The sequence below is a fragment of the Saccostrea cucullata genome, unplaced genomic scaffold, assembly GCF_032062105.1.
Source record: "Saccostrea cucullata isolate Sc308-1 unplaced genomic scaffold, CSIRO_AGI_Scuc_v1 ctg141, whole genome shotgun sequence".
Classification (NCBI taxonomy): Eukaryota; Metazoa; Mollusca; class Bivalvia; order Ostreida; family Ostreidae; genus Saccostrea; species Saccostrea cuccullata.
This window is the reverse complement of record NW_026940735.1, coordinates 166,502-187,035: the sequence shown is the minus strand read 5'-3', so window position 1 is coordinate 187,035 and position 20,534 is coordinate 166,502. Positions and strand designations below refer to the sequence as shown.

At 35.5% G+C, this 20,534-nt stretch overlaps 3 protein-coding genes across 3 annotated transcripts; all 3 read left to right on the top strand.

Annotated features, from left to right (window-relative positions):
* The first annotated feature begins 2,765 nt into the window (after nt 1–2,765).
* LOC134256096 (uncharacterized) lies at nt 2,766–3,993 on the top strand. Its single transcript, XM_062738702.1, has 2 exons — nt 2,766–3,274; nt 3,372–3,993. Exons 1-2 carry the CDS (start codon nt 2,911–2,913, stop codon nt 3,470–3,472), a joined length of 465 nt encoding a protein of 154 aa, XP_062594686.1. The 5' UTR covers nt 2,766–2,910; the 3' UTR covers nt 3,473–3,993.
* A 1,117-nt stretch (nt 3,994–5,110) lies between these two features.
* Nucleotides 5,111–6,343, top strand: LOC134256103 (uncharacterized). The gene is made up of 2 exons (XM_062738706.1): nt 5,111–5,656; nt 5,754–6,343. Exons 1-2 carry the CDS (start codon nt 5,284–5,286, stop codon nt 5,852–5,854), a joined length of 474 nt encoding a protein of 157 aa, XP_062594690.1. The 5' UTR covers nt 5,111–5,283; the 3' UTR covers nt 5,855–6,343.
* A 1,264-nt stretch (nt 6,344–7,607) lies between these two features.
* On the top strand, nt 7,608–19,824 carry LOC134256134 (nucleoporin p54-like). The gene is made up of 11 exons (XM_062738742.1): nt 7,608–7,790; nt 10,756–10,985; nt 11,155–11,227; nt 12,233–12,450; nt 13,177–13,364; nt 13,837–14,030; nt 15,608–15,756; nt 16,793–16,900; nt 18,233–18,352; nt 18,746–18,856; nt 19,353–19,824. The coding sequence occupies exons 1-11, from the start codon at nt 7,691–7,693 to the stop codon at nt 19,467–19,469; spliced, it is 1,608 nt and encodes a 535-aa protein (XP_062594726.1). The 5' UTR covers nt 7,608–7,690; the 3' UTR covers nt 19,470–19,824.
* The last annotated feature ends 710 nt before the right edge of the window (nt 19,825–20,534 follow it).

Sequence of the window (20,534 nt, the reverse complement as noted above, 5' to 3'; positions counted from 1 at the left end):
ATACGTGGTTCCAACATATCCCAAAAAGGGAGAGGGGAGTGATTTGAACAAAATTGAATCTACACCAAGATTATCTTTTAAAAAAGATAGGTGAGCTAGCGCCATAGCAATTTTTAAACACAGAACAGGGACGTAGCAACCGGGGGGAGTGATAAAGTTCAATTGGGGGGGGGTATTTTATAGACCATAAGTAAAGAAACGGAGGGGGGGGGAGGGGTTGATCCCCCCCCCCGCAACGGACTTTTTTTCCCAACAATACTTTTACTATTGAAAATGTTCATTGTAAGGCTGGTTGGCCCCCCCCCCCCACTTTATACTAAAGTAAAGTAATACGAAGGAAGGAAAAATAGTATTGTAAGCTTAAAAGATGGATATCGAAAGGAATTGGTAGTGAAAAAAGTTTGCTTCTACACCCCCTTTTTTTTTTTTTTTTTTTTTTTTGCTTGTCAACTTTTTCAGGTAAGTAAAAAAAAAATTTCAGTGGCTGGCCCCCCCCCCTTTCAAAATCGATGCTAAAATCCCGAAAAATTTGAAGTGTTACAAATATGTAGTTATCTTTAAAGTGTAAGCTACACAATAATACATGATACAACGAAACTGATATCGTACAATCTATCTATAGTAGTTTTCACAGGTTTCCCAGAATGCAAGACCGTGAAGCCGAGCATGCGTATTCAAGGAATTTGGACTAACGTAGTTGAGAGCGCTAGCAATGACTAAGGATGATTACATATTTTTTTAACTAACTGACTTCTTTGTTACAAGTTTGATTTTTATGCGCCCGAATTTTTTCCTGGCGTACATATTTTTTTTGTCCTGTCTGTCTGTTTGTCTGTTTTATTGTTTGTCTGTCTGTTTGTCTGTTTATCTGTTTGTCTGTCTGTTGTCAACTTTAACCTTCGCCATAACTTTTGAATCGTTCGAGATATAGACTTCATATTTGGAATGCATACTCCACTAACTAAACACTTTCAACTGACACCAAGAACAATGACCTTGTGACCTTGACTGTGACCTATATGCTAAAAATAGATATTTCGAACTTTTGCTATAACTTTTGAGCCATAGGAGGTAGAGACTTTATATTTGGTATGCTTACTTAACTAATTAAGTGCTTTCAAAGGACACCGAGGTCATTGACCTTGTGATTTTGACTGTAACCTATATGCTAAAAATAGCTTTTTCGAACATTGTTGCCACCGGACGCATAGTTTTTCAGAAACACATCTTGTTCATAATGTTATAGTAGCCACTGGCCCCACCCTAACCCTGGGGTCGTGATTTGAACAAACTTGAATCTAGACTATCTGAGGATGCTTCCATATAATTATATGACCCATCATGGCTTTGATGTTCTTGAGGAGAAAATTTTAAATTTTTCCTGCATATTTCTATGTAAAAAATTAATGTCCAGTGTGACCCAACCCTTATCCCAAGGGTCATAATTAAAAAAAAAATGAATCTACACCACTTGAGGATGCTTCCATATAAATATGACCAATCATAGCTTTGCAGGTTTTGTGAAGATTTTTTTTCCATATACTCCTCTGTTAGGTGTAAACTTTGATTTTCCATTGTGGCCCCACCTTACCCCGGGAGTCATGGTTTGAACAAACTTGAATCTACACCACCTGAGAATGCTTTCATATAAATATGACTATTCATGGCTTTGCTGTTCTTGAGGAAAAGATTTTTGAAGATTTTTTTTTATATATTACTAAGTAAAATTTTTATCGTCTATTGTGGCCCCACCCTACCCCCAGGGGTCAGGATTTGAACAAAATTGAATTTACTCCCACCTGAGGATGCTTCCATATAAATACATGTATGACCAATCATGGCTTTTCTGTTCTTGATAAGTAGATTTTTTGAAGATTTTTCCTATATTTTCCTATGTAAAACTTTGACCATCCATTGTAGTCCCACCCTACCCCCAGGGGGTCATGATTTGAACAAATTTAATTGAATCTACACTACATGACAATGATTTTACATGAGTTGCATCTTTCCTGGCCCAGTGGTTCTTGAGAAGAAGATTTTTAAAAGATGCCATTATTTTTTTTACTAATTCATAATTATCTCCCGTTAGAAGAGGGTGTGGCCCTTTGTTTGAATTGTAACGGGAGAGGAGAAAATGCAGCGGACCAGACCGGGATTCGAACCCGGGCCCCCTGAAACTCCGGTCAGGTGCTTACCAACTGAGCTATCTGGCCATCGGCGATCGAACGCGGCTGACCGCCACATTCCTCTCTCCTTAAAGGTCTTTGGCCCAACCCAGGGTCATCCCTGTCAGACCTCTCACCTGTCAATTCCAGGACATGGCACGGCACCAAATGTAACGGGAGATCAGAAAATGATCCCAGACCGGGATTCGAACCCGGGCCCCCTGAAACTCCGGTCAGGTGCTCTACCAACTGAGCTATCTGGCCACCGGTGATCGAACCCAGCTGACAAAATAAAGTTGAATCCCCTTCACCTAAGGATTCTTTGTGGCAAGTTGGGTTGAATAATTGGCCTATAGGTTCTTGAGAAGAAGATGATCAGAAAAGCTCACTTTCAAGAGCCTTTGGCTCCGGTAAGCTAAAAAGGTAAACCCCAATTTTAAATGCCTGTTATGTCTATCTCTGCCCCCCCCCCCAAAAAAAAAATGGGGAGGGGCTAGTCCCCCCCCCCCCCCCGGTTCCGACGCCTTTGAATTTTATATAGAGACCTAAATAACTAAATAAAATTTACGGAAACATCCGAGCGTCTGGTTGAACGAGACTATGCACCACGCGCTTCCACTTGAAGTAAAAAATCTCTTCATTATACTAACGTCACGGCTATTTGACGTCATAATGCCTTTGGCGTCATAATAGCCTTGATTATCGTGGATAGCGCAGTTTGGTCGCCAGGCAGTGCACAACAAAAATGGGTTTATTTCATAGTTGTATGAGAAAAAATAAAGTAGGCATCATCTCAGATGATGAGGAAGCAGCATACAAACAGATAGAGAAGGTGAACACCGAAGATGTGAAAGAGGAGGTTTACACTCCGACCCTCTTGGATGCCATGTTTTGTGTGACATCGAATCAGGTCTGTTGTGATACCACCAATAGTTCTAGTCCATATGATTGTACACCAGATAACACTAGATCAGATGTTTCTCAAGAGAGTGAGATGATGCAGCCCACCTACCAGTCGAGTGTTCCCAAACTACCTCCAATCAATGGGAACATCACGAGAATCTTGATTCTTCCAATTGATAACGAGGCCGCCTACCAAGAATGGAAAGGTAAAAAATGTGTATGCCTATATAGACTCCCTAATTACTTTTGATTATGAAATTCACTATGGCCGATATTAAACATATAGACATTTTTAAAATGCAGAAAAAACTCACAAAGCTCTTCGGGAGGAAGGTCTGTTGAAAGAAGGCAAATTGGCGGAAAGAAGAAGAAAACTGGTGGAGCGGGGTAAACTGAAAAACTAAGAAAGAGACAGACACACAGTGCAATGAACAACATGGAAATGAACAGTGTACAGACACCGTCTTTAAAATAACAATGACTTACTATTTATTCGTCTTTCCATGAATTTATTTGTTCATTTTTTATTTGAGAATACAAGGGACGTCTGAGCTCTTTTATCAGTTAATAGTAATTGCCGTATTACACTTCTAAATTATTTTTTTGTCCTTCGACCACATATTTGTATTGGAATTTTCCAGGATGTGGACCTTATAGACAAAACAGAGGATCATTTTCTGACCAAATTTACTTTTTCAAAATTATTTTTGGGTTTTCTTTTCTGGTAAGTGAGGAAGGTCACTTTGACGATTTGTCAGATCAAAATGACTTCCCAGCTTTCGGAACTTTGGCCTGCCAGGAACATCAGTCTATCATGTAAACAGAAGGAATGGATTACAATACCCTTACATTTAGTATAACATCTACATCCATTTAGTAAAGTTTCCTTGTACTTTACTGTTTTATTTATAAAACTTCCGAAATAATAAACATCATTTTCAGATTATCTTCTTTTTTGTCTGTCATCTTCGTTGTTGTTATCTTATTAATAAAATTGAACTTCTTCAAAATAAAAATAAAAATAACCCTGATATTGTGTGTTTTGTTATCTTTTTTTCTGTATATTACTATGTAAAACTTTGATCGTCTATTGTGACCCTACCCTAACCACAGGGGTCAGAATTTGAACAAAATTGAATTTACACCCACCTTAGGATGCTTCCATATAAATATGACCAATCATGGATTTTCTGTTCTTGGTAAAAAATTTTGAAGATTTTCCCTATATTTTCCTATGTAAAAATTTGATCATCCATTGTGGTCCCATCCTACACTCCTGGGGTCGTGATTTAAACAAAATTGAATCTACACTACCTAACGATGATTTTATATGAGTTTCATCTTTCCTAGTCCAGTGGTTCTTGAAAAGATTTTTGAAAGAAGCCATTATTTACCTCCCCTTAGAAGAAGGTGTGACCCTTTATTTGATACTTGAATTCCCTTCACCTAAGGATATACTTTGTGGTAAGTTTGGTTGAATAATTGGCCCAGAGGTTCTTGCATGAGAAGAAAATGATTGATTGTATATATTGTTTAATGTTCCTCCCGAGAATTTTTCACTCATATGAAGACGCCACCATTTGCCGATGGAGAGCTGCAAATGTTGTCCTATACTCGGCAATAAGGTCCTTTAAGCAGGGAGGGATCTTTTTCGTGCCAGCACCTACTGCGACACAGGACCTCGGTTTATACGGTCTCATTCGAAGGACCACACTGGGATTCGAACCCACGACGTAAGGATTGACTCCTTACTTCGCGACTCTTAGAGCAGACGCTCTAACCACTGCGTCGTCTGAGAAGAAGATGAAAATGTGAAAAGTTTATGACCACGACAATGGAAACTTTTGATCAGAAAAGGTCACAAAGGCTCATGTGAGCTAAAAAGATAAACCCAAATTTTCAATCCTATAGTAGGTCTATCTCTGCCCCCCCCAATGGGGAGGGGGCTACCCCACCCACCCCACTCCCCGATCCCACGCCTATGAATATTATATAGAGACTTAAATAACTCTGCTGGTCGGAGAGTGTCATCCGAGCGTCTGATTGAACGAGACTATGCACCACGTGCTTGCACTTGAAGTAAAAAATCTCTTCATTACGAACGTCACAACTATTTGACGTCATAATGCTTTTTGCGTCGTAATGCCCTTGGCGTCATAATAGCCTTGATTATCGTGGATAGCGCAGTTTGGTCGCCAGGCAGTGCGCAACAAAAATGGGTTTATTTCATAGTTGTATGAGAAAAAATAAAGTAGGCATCATCTCAGACGAGGAGGAAGCAGCATACAAACAGATAGAGAAGGTGAACTCCGAAGATGTGAAAGAGGAGGTTTACACTCCGACCCTCTTGGATGCCATGTTTTCTGTGACACCGAATCAAGTCTATTGTGATACCACCAATAGCTCTAGTCCATCTGATTGTAGACCACACAGTCCAGATAACTCTAGATCAGATGTTTCTCAAGAGAGTGAGATGACGCAGCCCACCTACGTGTCGAGTGTTCCCAAACTACCACCAATCAATGGTAACATCACGAGAATCTTGATTCTTCCAATTGATAACGAGGCCGCCTACCAAGAATGGAAAGGTAAAAAATGTGTGTGCCTATATAGACTCCCTAATTACTTTTGATTATGAAATTCACTATGGCCGATATTAAACGTATAGACATTATTCCATTGCAGAAAAAACTCACAGAGCTCTTCGGGAAGAAGGTCTGCTGAAAGAAAACAAATTGGCGGAAAGAAGAAGAAAACTGATAGAGCGGGGCAAACTGAAAAACTAAGAAAGAGACAGATACACAATGCAGTGAGCAACGTGGAAGTGAACAATGTACAGAACCGCCTTTAAAATAACAATGACTTACTATTTATCTATCTTCATGCATCTCTTACTGATTTAATTATTCCATGAATTTATTTGTTCATTTTTTATTTGAGAATACAAGGGACGTCCGAGCTCTTTTATCAGTTAATAGTAATTGCCGTATATTACACTTCTAAATTATTTTTTTCTCCTTCGACCATATATTTGAATTGTTATTTTCCAGGACCTTATAGACAAAACAGAGGATCATTTTCTGACCAAATTTACTTTTTCAAAATTATTTTGGGGTTTTCTTTTCTGGTTAGTCAAGTGAGGAAGGTCACTTCAGATCAAAATGACTTATCAGCTTTCGGAATTAACTTTTAGCTTGCCATGAACATCAGTCTATTCCGTAAACAGAAAGAATGGATTAATAACCTTTTTAAATTTATAAAAGAATTATAATAATATCTACGTCCATTTACTAAAGTTTCCTTGTCTTCTATTGTTTTATTGATAAAATTTCCGAAATAATAAATATCGATATCAGATTATTTTCTTTCTTTCTTTCTTTCTTTTTTTTTTTGTCGTCTTCGTTGTTGCTGTCTCAATAAAATTGAACTTATTCAAAAATAATTTTAAAAAATCTTTACTTTGGTTTATAAACCAAACATGACAAAAGCACCCTTTGGGCAAGTGGATTTGTATAGAATTCCATATTCGACAGCGCTAACCGCTTTCTGTCCACTGCTTACTGCTACTGGTAAAAGATGATATTATGTGTTCTTTTATCTTTTTATCTTTAATACACATGCTTAGTTAAATAATTATGATGGAAAGGATATTACAATAATTACAAAACATTGGTGGGTTCTGGAATTTTTAAAAGGTGAAGGCGGGAAAGGAATCAACCGTGAAGAGGAAAGAGTATTTCTCCTTGATTACAATTAAAACATTAAATCCCATTTCTTTGTAGCAATTAAGTAACTCAATAGATTTCTTGACGGAAGAGAGATCAAAGGTTTATATAAAGTCTGTAAACATTTTTTTGGGGGGGGCTTTTATAGGATCTGGGGTATAACATTTGTTGTTGTACCGGTATGTATTTAAACTATAGATACTTAAGAAAAATCATGATAAAAGACATTAACTCTCTAATGCAAAAAAAAAAAAAAAAAAAAAAAAAAAAAAAAAAACCAACAGTTTATCCTATGCAAGGAAGGAAATTCAATGCCCGGGTGTATTTTGTGCATTAATTATGTTTTTTTCTAGGTGTGTCTGAATACCCTCATTAAAGTAAAAATAAAAATTCGCTGAAATTAGCACTTTTTTTAAAAAAATGAAATATTTTCTGTATGTAAAAAGAGTACTCTTTTAATATGTCATTTTTTAAAACGAGGTAATTTCATCGAATTGTTATTTTTATTTTAATGAGGGTATTCAGACACACCAAAAACACAAAATACACAAAATACACCATCCTGAAACCAAGCGCCTATAGGGGAAGGGGGGCTTTTTAAGTATGACCTGGCTGGGATTTATTTTTATGTATGTGACAGACGGACCGACTGATAAACAGACAGATTGACCGACGAAAGAGATTTAAAATGTCCCCTCGCTCTGAGCCCTTTGCGAAAGCGGGGGACAACAAAATATGAACCACCGAACATGTGGGTATTAAATTATGCCCCTTCGATTGACTCTCCAACGAAGAAGACAAAAAGAGACGAGCGGGAAAGATCGTGGTTGACTGTGACACTGTTAAAGAATAAACCATGAAAAAACTTATACAGAGAGGGTAACGCGTCAATATAAGATGGCATTTAGCCTAGGAGGTGGGACAACGCCGTTTGGTGCAACAAGTACTACGTCATCAGCACCATCTTTTGGGTTCGGGGGGTCAACTCAGCCGTCAGGTATGGACTCTTAGTAATTTTTGTGTATTGTGCGTACAAAAATTTTATGCGCCATACTCATACAACTTGTCAGTTTTTTTTTCTAAATACGCAAATTCTAATTGTTTAACCAATTGGATTTTATTAGATATTGTCGTATGCGAGACAGATATGTATTTGTTTACTCGCTTATGGAATTTCCCCTTGCTATAAATAGTTGCATGCATTTTATGAAAAGTACATTTGCCTTGTTGCAGTAATAACATATGCAGTTTTAAACATGCATGCATGTTCATATAATTTTAAAAGAATATGTAAATGGACTAATATATTAGGGAAAGCCTGCAATAAGTTAGTTAATTTGACAGTGAGAATACATTGCATATAACATGTACATGTAATTCTTGATGGCTTGAACTTCGATCTCTCGAAGTTCTTGATCTCTCGAAGTGAGTCTGCGGTCCCGAAATTTTTCCCCCATTATAACTAAGCAAATTTACTCTTGATTTCTTGAACTCTTGAATCTTGATCTCCCGAAACCCTTGATCCCTTGAAGTCAGAATGGAGTCCCGCTGTGCATATTCTATTGAAATTTACCCTCGATACCTCGAAATGGCTATGTGTATACAAGTTACATAATTAGCAACTCTACCTGGACATTTAATGGCCCTAGACAGAAGATGCGGGTCTCGTGAAACGGGGTGTTTATTCAGGTGACACTTACACTGCAAGGACATTGAAAGTGATAATTGATTTATAATTAATCTTATGTTGTCTATATGCTATTAAAATAATTATCATCAACTTTATCACGAGAATTTAGAAATGTAGTGTCACTGAGAATTGTAAGTTCAGATTACAAGACGAAACACTTAATAAATTTAATTTTTATTTCGAATCGGTGTCAAAGTTTAATGAAATATGAAAATTCAGAAACGGCCTCACTGTCAATATGACGACTTTTGTTGGACAAATACGTACAAAATTTCGTTCAGTGCACATGTTTGGAAAAGTCACAATGCTATGTACCACGCGACACTGGTAAAATGTCGTTTTCATATAACGAATGCGTTGTATAATGTCGGCATGATAAAGAATAAATAAATATACATGAACTGACGATGTATATTCTTTGCTTTACTCGGTTTAATAAATATTCATCTAAAATATGAAAACATATCGTTAGTTTACAAAAACCATGTGTAAAATGTTAGGACTGCATGAAAATCATTACATCCAATAAGACTAATTTTAAAACCTGTCAAACAAACCCCGAAAATCCAGACTCTTGAAAACTCGAACTCTTGATCTCTTGAAGTTTTTCCTCGGTCCCGCGCACTTCGAGGTATCGAGAGTTCAGTCTTCACCAAATCCTGGGAAGCCCGGGACCTGGTAAAATTGGAAGCGCGCGGGCATGTGGAAATTGCACACTTACAAGCCCAAACGGCATGTAAATTCTGTGGCCTAAGCATCGTATTATCAAATTAAAGAATACCAATAACATTAAATATACTTAAAAGTAGGGATGTCAACGAGTACCCGGTTAACCGGGTACTCGATCGAACGTCCGAGTATCGAATACTAAAATCGGTACTCGGTTACTCGGATCTATGGTTTTTAATATTTCTAAGCTTATTTATTAATGCATTAAACAATCTGTTTTAAAACGTAATACTCATTGCACTTGTACATATAATTAGGGTTTCCTACTCCTCTAAATGACCGTTATCGCCTGTGGCAGTGTTTATACAGTAATTATCGTGACCAAGCACCTGTTACCTCGCTTTTCTCACCTTCGGCTGTCTTCTACCCTTATTTTTTGATTTGCTTTATTTATTTGTTTTCACGGAACATCGTTTAAAGTCTGTTATGATTAAATAAATTGGATAATTTTATCAATTCTCCGAGAAGCCGTGAATTCTCGGGAAAAGAAACAGATGATATTACACGCGCGATTGTTGATATACTTGTGTTTGATTACATGCCAATACATGTACAAATGGTTGAAGGCAAAGGCTTTTAAAAAACTGATGTCCATCGATGCACCAAACTACAAAATACCGTCCCACAATATTATAAAATCTAGGATAGAAAAGTATACGAAAATCGTAAATCCGCTCTGTTAGGAGAACTTAGTCAAGTTCAAGTCAAACAGTACGACTGATACCTGGACGTCAAACGCAACAAAGAGTTACATTACAATTACGGAGTAGATTATTTTTTTAAAACACAAACACTGTGAACCACTTACGATTTTATTTCTTGTGTTTATCTGATAAATATAATATTGAACTTAAAAAATGTTGTATTAAATTTCGTCGGGCACGAAGTGCTCATCATTGTTACACCAGAAATACATTTACGGGTAAACCTCCTATCAGATGCATGTGGCTTTATTACTACAAGAGTTTACAATATTTACATTCATCAATTTACTTCTTCATATTTATTTACACTTTTACCGAGTACCCGGGTACTCGATCGGAAAAACGTCCGAGTAACCGAGTATTAAAAATTGTCCGATTTGACATCCCTACTTAAAAGTCTTTGATTTTTCATCTAGAGAAAATTTTAGCGACAGTTCATTCTACCATGTTTTCCAAGGAACTTTTGCAAAGGAGCCATAAAAAATGTACAGATTGAAAACAATATTAAGGGCGAGACAATGGATTGATAGAAATAGATTTCGAATCATTTCCTTGGCGTGAAAAAGCAAATAAGAATAAAATTACTTGATAAAATTCTGGGCATGTAAATATTTGTTCAGGCTAGTGAAATTAGTGGTTACAGGTGACCGAAGGGCATGTACTTAAAAAAAAATTTGGGGAAGACTGAGAGTTACCTGTATAATAAATAAATTCCAGCTTATTAAAACAATATGACAACTATAACAATAATACACAAAAGATAATATAGATTTTTTCCATTTTTGAAAAAAAAATTTTGTTATAAACTAAAATGCAACTTGTTTGTTGTTACCCGACAGGAGGGTTTGGTACACAAGCGAAAACAACAGCAGCCACTGGTTTTTCTTTCGGTACTCCTGCTGCTACATCAACGACCGGATTCTCCTTTGGTGGTACCCCTGCTACCAGTGCATCTACAGGATTCTCTTTTGGTGGAGCACCGGCATCAACTGCATCTACAGGTTTCTCATTTGGAGGCGCGGGCACAAGCACAGGCACATCTGCTTTTGGAGGAGCCACAGGATTTCCTGTATGTGATTGTCTAATTCAAAAAAAATATCGCTTGATTTGCTCATGTCTTTGCTGATTTTTTTTTAATACAACTTTTGTGAAATTATTTTTTAAAAGGCCTGTTTCCATTACAAATGATTTCTTGTAAACCTAAATGTTATGATAATTATATTTTTTTTTATGTTCAGAGTTTTGGAGGAGGACTTGGGGGAACAGGCACCACTACTACAGGTCAAAGTTCATTTGGATTTGGACTTGGAAGTAGGTCATGTAACTTTTTAAAACAGAAAATTATCATGTTTTAAATTCTTAAACTCTAATCATAAAATATTTGAATTGATTTGTGATTAAGTAAATATAGTGTGGATTTTTCTTTGATCAGTATCAGAGGTCGCATTTGTTTGATTTATCATACTTCCTATATTTGGATACAGTCCACTAATTGTTTTCCCATAGGCGACAATGTTAACGTTTCTTCTCATAGCAATGTCCCGAATTTTTGTTCAGAAGTGAGTGACCCCTCAAATCAAAGCACATCAACTTGTCTTACCTTGGTTAAAATCTCGAGGTGGCATGTCAGATTCGTTTTCTGGCAAAATGCATCTGTCTGCGGGAACCCCTAAAAATGAAAGTGAAAGTAGGGGAATTTCAGAGTTCTCCCTGGCGTTATAATACACAAAATAATTCGGCTGATCTTCTTGATTAATTACATTTGCCAAGCTTTTTTGGTAGGAAAGATACTCCTTATCAACAAGTGTGAGGCTCAGTTCAGTACATCTGCACAATTTTTTTTATGCAAGTCTGCAAATTAAGGAACTTGTAATTTTTTCTGCACTATATCTACTTTCTTCACTTGCCGATTCTAAAAATAATTATTGGGATGTACCCATTTATTGTCTGTCATTATGAATAATTCTCTTGTTTGATGTATCAGTGATCAACCTTGAAGATATTTTTGTCTGCTCCTATAAAAGGATCAAAGATTGCCAAAATTATGTACATATTATACAGTTTAAAAGCATGAAATGCTCATGAAAATTATTGCCTTAGAATGAAACAAAAATGAAATGTCCACACAGCAGTTGTAAAACAATTGTTCATATGCACACAATCATGTAGGCTGGAAATAAAAAATAGATACTAGCTGAAAAGATTGGGTAAGGGGTATATATATGGTTTATATATTATTTTGTGATATTGTTTTATATCTTGATTCTGTTGGAATTGTCGAAATCATTATTTTTATTTCCAATTAAACACTTGCAGCACAGCAGACAAATCCCCTTCAAGTACAACAGCAGCCAACTTCAAACTTGGAAAATATTGCAACAGCAGTAACTCTGCCACAGATTTACGGAGATGAAAGGGATGCCATTATAGCTAAATGGAACCAGCTACAGGCAGCCTGGGGCACAGGAAAGGGGGTATACAGTCAACAAGGAAGTGTGGAATTCACCCCGGATAACCCCTATTGCAGATTCAAAGTAAGGCTAATCACATATATTAAGAAGACACAAAGAGGAAACTAGAGTAGGGGTTAAATGTACTTACAGTATTTTATCTGTTGATCACAGTACCTTAGAAACTGAGTTTGAGAATATACAGGTATTGTCATGTCTCTCTGTCTTCATATACATTAGGGATGTCTATCTATGTACATAAAATGCATTATTTTATATGGATATATGTCAGTTTTTTGTCACACTTCTCTATATCCCTGTCTGTGTCTGAACTAGAACAATGACCATAATGTGATGTAATCCAGAATAAAGAAATTACTGGTAATTAAAATGTAAAATATTACTGAGTTTTAAGTTTTGATTACCAGAAAAAAATGGTTGCATTTAATTAGAAGACATGGCTTAGCAGGGCTTGTCAATGAAAATGTACTAGTGACTAGTTCCTCCATGGTTTTGTTAGTGTTATTCACTGATGTTATTCAACAATTGTTTGGCAAGATATTTCAGCAACACTTCTTTTTATATAAATTTAAGAATTCTACTGTGATTTTCATAGTGTACTCAACAGCACATTGTTCCCAGCTAACGGACATTTCTTCTTCCTCCATTAAAGATTTCCACAATAAGTACCGTAGTTGCAATACCAAGTATCAACTCAAGTGTTGCCAGTAATGTGAATTTGTTTCAGGCCATTTAATTGCATATGAAATTGGATTTTACTTTTGTTGACAATATTTTTTTGTTTTTAAGGCTGTGGGATACAATCGTTTGCCTAAAACAAAGAATGAGGATGGACTGGTGTCTTTGTTTATAAGGAAGCCTGAAGCTGAGGTGAGGGCAAACCAGCAGCAGATCGTGGACACGCTGTTTGGAATCTTCGGCAGTAAACCACAGCTCTCTGTTTGTGTGGAGGGCATTAAGAAACTCCCGGACAACATGTAAGCAAGGCTAATATATGAGGATACATGTATTTTCAGAAAAAAATTCATTGTTTTACTCAGTTATCTTTTCTGAATAGAGTTTTAAAGCATATTTTGTTTTCTTGAAGGTAAAGATTTAAATGTGTTAAATTTCTCTATTGAAAGAAATAATTTAATACCATTTTCATTTTTCAAATATAATGCTTTTACTAACATCTCTTTTACGTAATGATAAATAAACATTATTTCACATGGGAACATATTCAATGATACATGTAAGACCTTACTGAAACACTGATCAACCCTCAGCTTGTGAAATGCAGACATCGGATGCAATGAAAATTAGTTACAGCGAGATAAAAATTAATAACCCAAACCATCTTTTATTCCCAGGGTCCACTATTATTTGAAAACATTTTTCATGTAAGAGATATAAAATAGCTAAATTACAAGATGAAAAAAATCCTTGATTGTTATATTTTACTTCCAGGACGGAGTTTGCTATTTATATTCTGGAGAGGCCCGCCACGGGTCCAGCCAGGAGAATTCCGGCCAATGAGACCTGTAGCTTCCTCAATAATCAGGTCACCCAGCTCAAGAGTAAACTGGTGGTGGAGAACGTCGTACCAAAGATGGGGTTCACGGAGCAGGCCCTGAAGGAATACCTGGACACTCCTCCCGCAGGTATGTACATTGTGAATAGGAATTTAATACTGATTTTGGAAAAGCTATCACTGAAAAGCTGCATGTACTCTTTAAACTTTAAATCAAATTTCTTGAATACTGAACATTTAGAATTGATTATATTAATAAATCTCTACTTAATATTTGAAATATTTCTTCTATAGAAGGGATCTTGTCATGCTAACCATCAGTAGTTAAATGATTTTTGTTGAGATGATATTTAGGGCCCCGCAAGGATTTGCGGGTGCCCTATAGTAATCACTCTGTCTGTCCGTCTGTCCGTCTGTCCCTCTTCCGTCCACAAATTTTCTGTTTTTTTCTAATAACTTTTTTTATGGTTGCCCGATCAAGTTCAAATTTGGTCTGGTAGTTCAATAGGCAGAAATACATATTTTGATGCCAAGTTTGGTTCTCAATGTCTTCTGGTTTGGAGCTAGGGTGGTGGGGTAGATTCCTTAACTATGCATAAGAATGAATGGGCAACTTTTTTTTATGGTTGCTCAATCAAGTACAAATTTGGTATGGTAGTTCAGTAGGCAGAAATACATATTTTGATGCTAAGTTTGGTTCTCTGCGTCCCCTGGTTTGGAGCTGGGGTGGTGGGGTAGATTCCTTAACTTTAGAATGCATTGGCAAAGAGAGATAACTGCTGAAGATGTTCCCATTGTAAAATGAATGCTGGCTATGAGTCCGTAGGGATTAATTAGCTTTCCTCCTGAAGAAAATCCAGAGCATTATCTTTATCTGTCACATTGAGATGAATTAAATTACCACCTCTGTCTGCAAATGAAGTTTGTTTTGAAGTTAAGTCAATTTGGAATGCTATGAACACTGTGAAATGTGGATTTAGATATAAATTTTTATAATTTATTTTTGTTTAATAGTTATAATTTCATTGAATTCTAAAAACAAGAAATAGATTAAAGAAGATTTTTTGATTTACTTTTTTCACTTTACGTTAATTAATTTTTAAGGTAGTTTTATAAAAGCCCCATTCTATCATTAATACTGAAAAATTTCTTATTGTAACTTTAGAAGAAAATGATGAGAGAGGTACAATTAATCCTTTGGGATCAATTATCTAGCCTGCTGCAGAAACTTTAGTAGGCTTTTCTTTATCTTTAAGATTAATGAAAACCTTTGTCTGCAACTGCTGTTTATTGAAGTTAAGGTCAAGCCTTCATGATATTTTCATTCATTGAAGGCTGGCATTCTATATAACACATGCTTCATAATTGTTTAATACATTCAATGTTAAGTTGTTCTTTGCTGCCTAATGTAAATACAAGGATATTATTTTCAGATTTTTGAATATTCAGGAATTATCTTGAAATTTTAAGAATACAGTTGCTGTTGCTTATTCTTCGTACATTTTTTAATCATTCTGTAAGCTGCACCCTTTTAATTCTACCCCATGGCGGGGCCCTTGCTGACTGGTCAGTTTTCTAGTTTGATCAGAGAATATGTTAAAAACATTCTCTGAAATATTTGAAACTTTAAGTGTTAATTTACTAAGTGGGACAGTGTACAACATCCAGAATAGACATATTTTCTTATAAATCTATTTTGACTGATAGGAATCCATCCATTTCTGTGGGAACAGGCCAAGCTAGACAACCCAGATCCAGAAAATTTGATTCCAGTTCCTATGATTGGGTTTAAAACCCTACATCAAAGATTGAAGCACCAGGAACAACAGACACAGGCTCATCAACAGAGACTGGATGTAAGGCATTGTAACATACTATATTGACTACTCTTTACAACGCTTCACCATAAGTTACAGAATGATGATTTTTAGCTCACTTGAGCCTTCGCTTTTCTGATCACATTTTGTCCATCGTCCATCTGTCTGTCTGTCCGTCCGTCTAGCTGTCCGTCCGTCTGTAAACTTTTCACATTTTCGACCTCTTCTCAAGAACCACTGGGCCAATTTTGACCAAATTTGGTACAAAGCATTCTTGGGTGAAGGGGAATTTAAATTGTTAAAATGAAGGGCCAAGAGATAATCAAGAAAATATGAAAATAGGGTGGGGTCATTAAAAAATCTTCTCCTCAAGAACCACTGGGCCAGGAAAGCTGAAACTTATGTGGAAGCATCCTGGGGGTAGTGTAGATTTCAAATTGTCTAAATTATGATCAGTGGGGTAGGGTGGGGTCATAATATGTATTACAAGGGGGAAATCTGGTAAAGAACAGAATGGTCAAAGCTTCTCAGGTGAGCGATGTGGCCCATGGGCCTCTTGTTTTCACGGTCTTATGATTTTCTTAGTTTTTTCTCACAGAATGAATTCTATTTTAAATGCAGTTTAGTGCAGTGATAATTATGATAAAAGTTTGTCTCTCAAAAGTTGCCTCATGATATTTTGTATTTTGAATGAAAAAGTTATGATACTTGATGCATGTGAAGAAAGTGCAATACTCTTTATTACACATTTTTTTTTTTTTATTCATTGTAATCATAGAACAAATTCTTTCAGTACATAGCTGAATTAAGGATTAATGTGAATTGACTGATTTTAATGATAAAAGAAAGTGCATGTGTAAAACTCATCTGATTTAGTTCTTTTCTTGTGGATCCACATTAATCCCAATTAATCAAATGTAAATTCTGTAATGTATGTACATGTAAATGCATATTGAATGGATATTTTTTCCTCATGCTTCAAAGCTGGTGACTTGATTTGTAATACTTCCTGGTGTATTTTCTGTTTCTGACTCGGAATGGATAACATTTATATGTTTATTTTTCTTTATTAAAGATAATTGCTGAGGACTTGGAATCCTTACAGCAGAAACAGGTGAACATGCTGGCAAAGTTAGAGGAGTACAAGAGGAAACACATCCAGCTAAGTCACCGATTATTACAGGTAAGTAAAGTTATGGATTAATTTTTACTGGTAAAGTAATGTTTCAGATGGGTATTACAGGTAAAATAAAATTACAAGTGATTATAGAAGGTGAAATAATGTTACAGGTTGGCTTTACAGGTATATAAAGTTATAGGTGATAGTTACAGGTAAAATTGATTATGGGTGATTATCACAGGTAAAATAAAGCTACATGTGAGTATTACAGGTAAAATAAAGTAAGAAGTGATAGTTACAGGCAAAATAAAGTTACAGGTGATAATTACAGGTAAAATAAAGTTTTAGGTGACTATTACAGGTTAGATATAGTTAAAGGTGCTTATAATGTAAAATAATGTCACAGGTGATTATTACAAGACGAGTAATTAAAGTAATGTAACAGGTGATGATTATGGATAAAATAATGTAATAGGTAAAACACCAAAAATTTATGGTTAATGTAAATGGAATATTACAAGATAAGAAATGAGGAGGCTTACATTGATATGGGTGGAATACAGATTCTTCCTTGTATTGTTCTTTATAAGAATTTTGTGTAGTAAAACCAGTTGGTGCCAGCATAAATATTTTTGTGAACAAACCTTAAGACCTTCAAACTGCAACATGAGATTAAGAGGCTTGGTTTTCAGTTTGCACAAAATTGACAATTTTATGATAGTATCAATATTTGCAGGGTTCGAAATTAAGTTTTTTAGCACTAGTCCGCGCGGACTAGTGACTTCTAGCTTCCACTAGTCCGCAAACTATTCCACTAGTCCGCCCACTAGTATGTAAAAAGAATAACACAAATCTTAAATTTTTATCAATTTATTCAATGAAATATGTACCCACACATCAGTTGGAAGCATGTGGTGAAAGAAAGAGGGTTTTCAACTTTCAGAAATCTCCACATGGTCATGTCTTTGTCTATTCAGATCACAATGTAAAAACGCTTTATCGCAGTTGCATTTCTTGTTTACTTTCAAACGTCTGAGAGACTCGGAAATAAAATTAATAGTATGTGAACCGATTCAAGACTTATATCCGGATTTGCACTAGTCAGTGCGGACTAGTACCTTACAAAGTCTGCTAGTCCGACACAATTTTTACTTGTCTCGGACTTAAGGACATGAGTTAATTTCGAACCCTGATTTGAAATACATATACCTACATGTACAAGTGTACTTTTAATTGCCAAAGCAAAGCTTAAGGTCATAAGAAAAAAAATGTTTTCCCCCAACAATTGTTACCGCTGTCTATTGTCCTATAAGAACACCTTTTTCTCGTTATTATGTAGATGCATGCATTATGCTGTAAAGTAAATATTTTCAGACCAAAAAATTTAATTAACAGGTGGTTGTAAAACAAGAGATTTCAAGAAAAATGGGATATTCCATTCAACCAGAAGAAGAGCAGTTACGTGTGCAGCTGGAGAAAATTCAACTGGAACTCAACCATCCTACACAGTTTAAGGTACAACTGTTTTTAAATAAAGATGAATTTATATTATCCCCCCATCAAAGAAGGAAGGGCATATTGCTTTGCTGCTGTCAGTCTTTCTGTCTGTGTGTCGGTCCACCAACAGTTTTCATTCATTTTCTTTGCAGAGGTTGCACATACTGTTATGAACTTTGGTATATAAATTTATCATAAGAATATCTAGCTTGATTTGTGTTTTGGGTACAATTCAGCAATTTTTGACAGAGTCATGTCCCTTGGGCTTAGAAACATTTCAATTATTTGGGTGAGAGGGGCATAAGTGTTTTACAAACATCTCTTGTTTAAAATGATAGTCAGTTTTTGAATGGGGTAACCTGTATCAATTTACTGGTATTTTAATGATAATTTCATCATTGATCTTTACAGGGTAGGTTGAATGAACTAATGTCCCAGATTCGAATGCAGAATCACTTAGCAGCAACAAGAGCCGACGTCAGCTACCAAATGGACCCAGGTCTACAACAGGAAATCAAACAGGTTGGTTTACTTCCTCATATTTATACTGTCAGGAACAGGTCCATTAACATCTTCGTGATTTGTGAAACGATATGGAGTCAGATCAGCTCACTATACCATTCTGTGGACTATCATTGACTTAACAGTTTATTCTCTATTTATTGGTGCAACTGTAATACATGTAGTACAATCAAACCAATATCTTGAACTCTTTGGGCCCAAGAGAGAGCTTCAATATACATGTATCTGAACAATTGAAATAATCAAAGTAATATTCCTAAAGAATAGAGGGTTGGGACTTTCAAATGTTTTGAACGTAAGCATGGTATTCAAGATATTTATGTTCAATGTACAGAAGTACAACTTTACTAAGTTCCAAACAGAGGGTGGTAACAATGTTGGGCTCAATATTGGTTGAATTCTTGGATTAATGATACTGTTAAATGAATGTGTCATTTCTGTTACAAGTGTATATAGGAGAGTAAAATATATCGATTTCTTCTGAATTTTTTTTCAGCTTTTAAAACAACAACAGGATGGTCTGAAGCATCTTGTGGACATTATTAAAGAAGATGCTCAGGATGTTCAATTAATGGAGCAGAACTTGGAAGCATCCTCATTCAGTCAGCGATGACATTTACAGGAATGTGCATAAATAACTTCTTTTACTTGTGTATCATAGCATCCTAGTTTTTCCAAAGGGCTGATTAAAAACTTGCTTTAGTGCTATAGTAACGACTGATTGAAAAACTTGTTTTATTCCTATACAAAAACAGAGAAGTTGATTCAAGGGATTCATAATGTTGATTATGATGTCCACAGAGACAAATTATTCCATCATTTAAAAGAGAGTGATGAAATATTGATACACTGAAGCTAGCTTATAATTTTTACATTAATGAATCATATTTGTTGTTGACATACATTATGTACAGACTGCCTCAGCCTGTTTGGTTATTTGATATAATAAATCAAATCTCCACAAAATATTTGATTATTTGCTGATTATAGTACAGTCATATAATTCATGTAATTTTTTATGTAGGATAAATGTGTATGCTTTAAAGTTTTGTAAGTAAAATGACTATTTTATTTAATGACCAATATCTGCCCCAAACTTTGATGGACAAATCTATAATAATGTTCTAAATTAATATGACATCAATATGCTATATTTGACATTATAAAAAAGTGTTTTGATTGAAAGCTCTGCCATCAAAAGTCTGCCCCTGATAGATATTTTTATATCATGTAGAATTACAAAATAAATGAAATTCTTCACTCAAAATTGAAAAAAAAATCTTGTCCTCTTTCTTTAAAATTTGAGAAAATCCAAATATTTTGTGGTATTGCTGAAACAATAACATTACTGTTAATCTACTTCCAAAGTGTAATACAAGTTTTGTTAATGCCTCATATTTCTCATAATATATACATTTTTGTTCATTTTTAAAGACTTTCCTAATTTGGAATTTATAGGGCATAGCATATAAAGATCTTTCAGATAATGGGACAATTCTCTAAAGTGAGAAAGGCTATGGACAAGAAATCATGAAATCGCAAGAATACAAGTTTCCTTCAAAGTAAGCATTTATGTTTGTGTAAAAAGTTTTCTCCATAAGAAATTGCTCAAACTCCTGTATGACTAATTAAAGAAGTCATTTGTAGTCATAAGTATTTTCTTGAAAGAGTCTAGGGA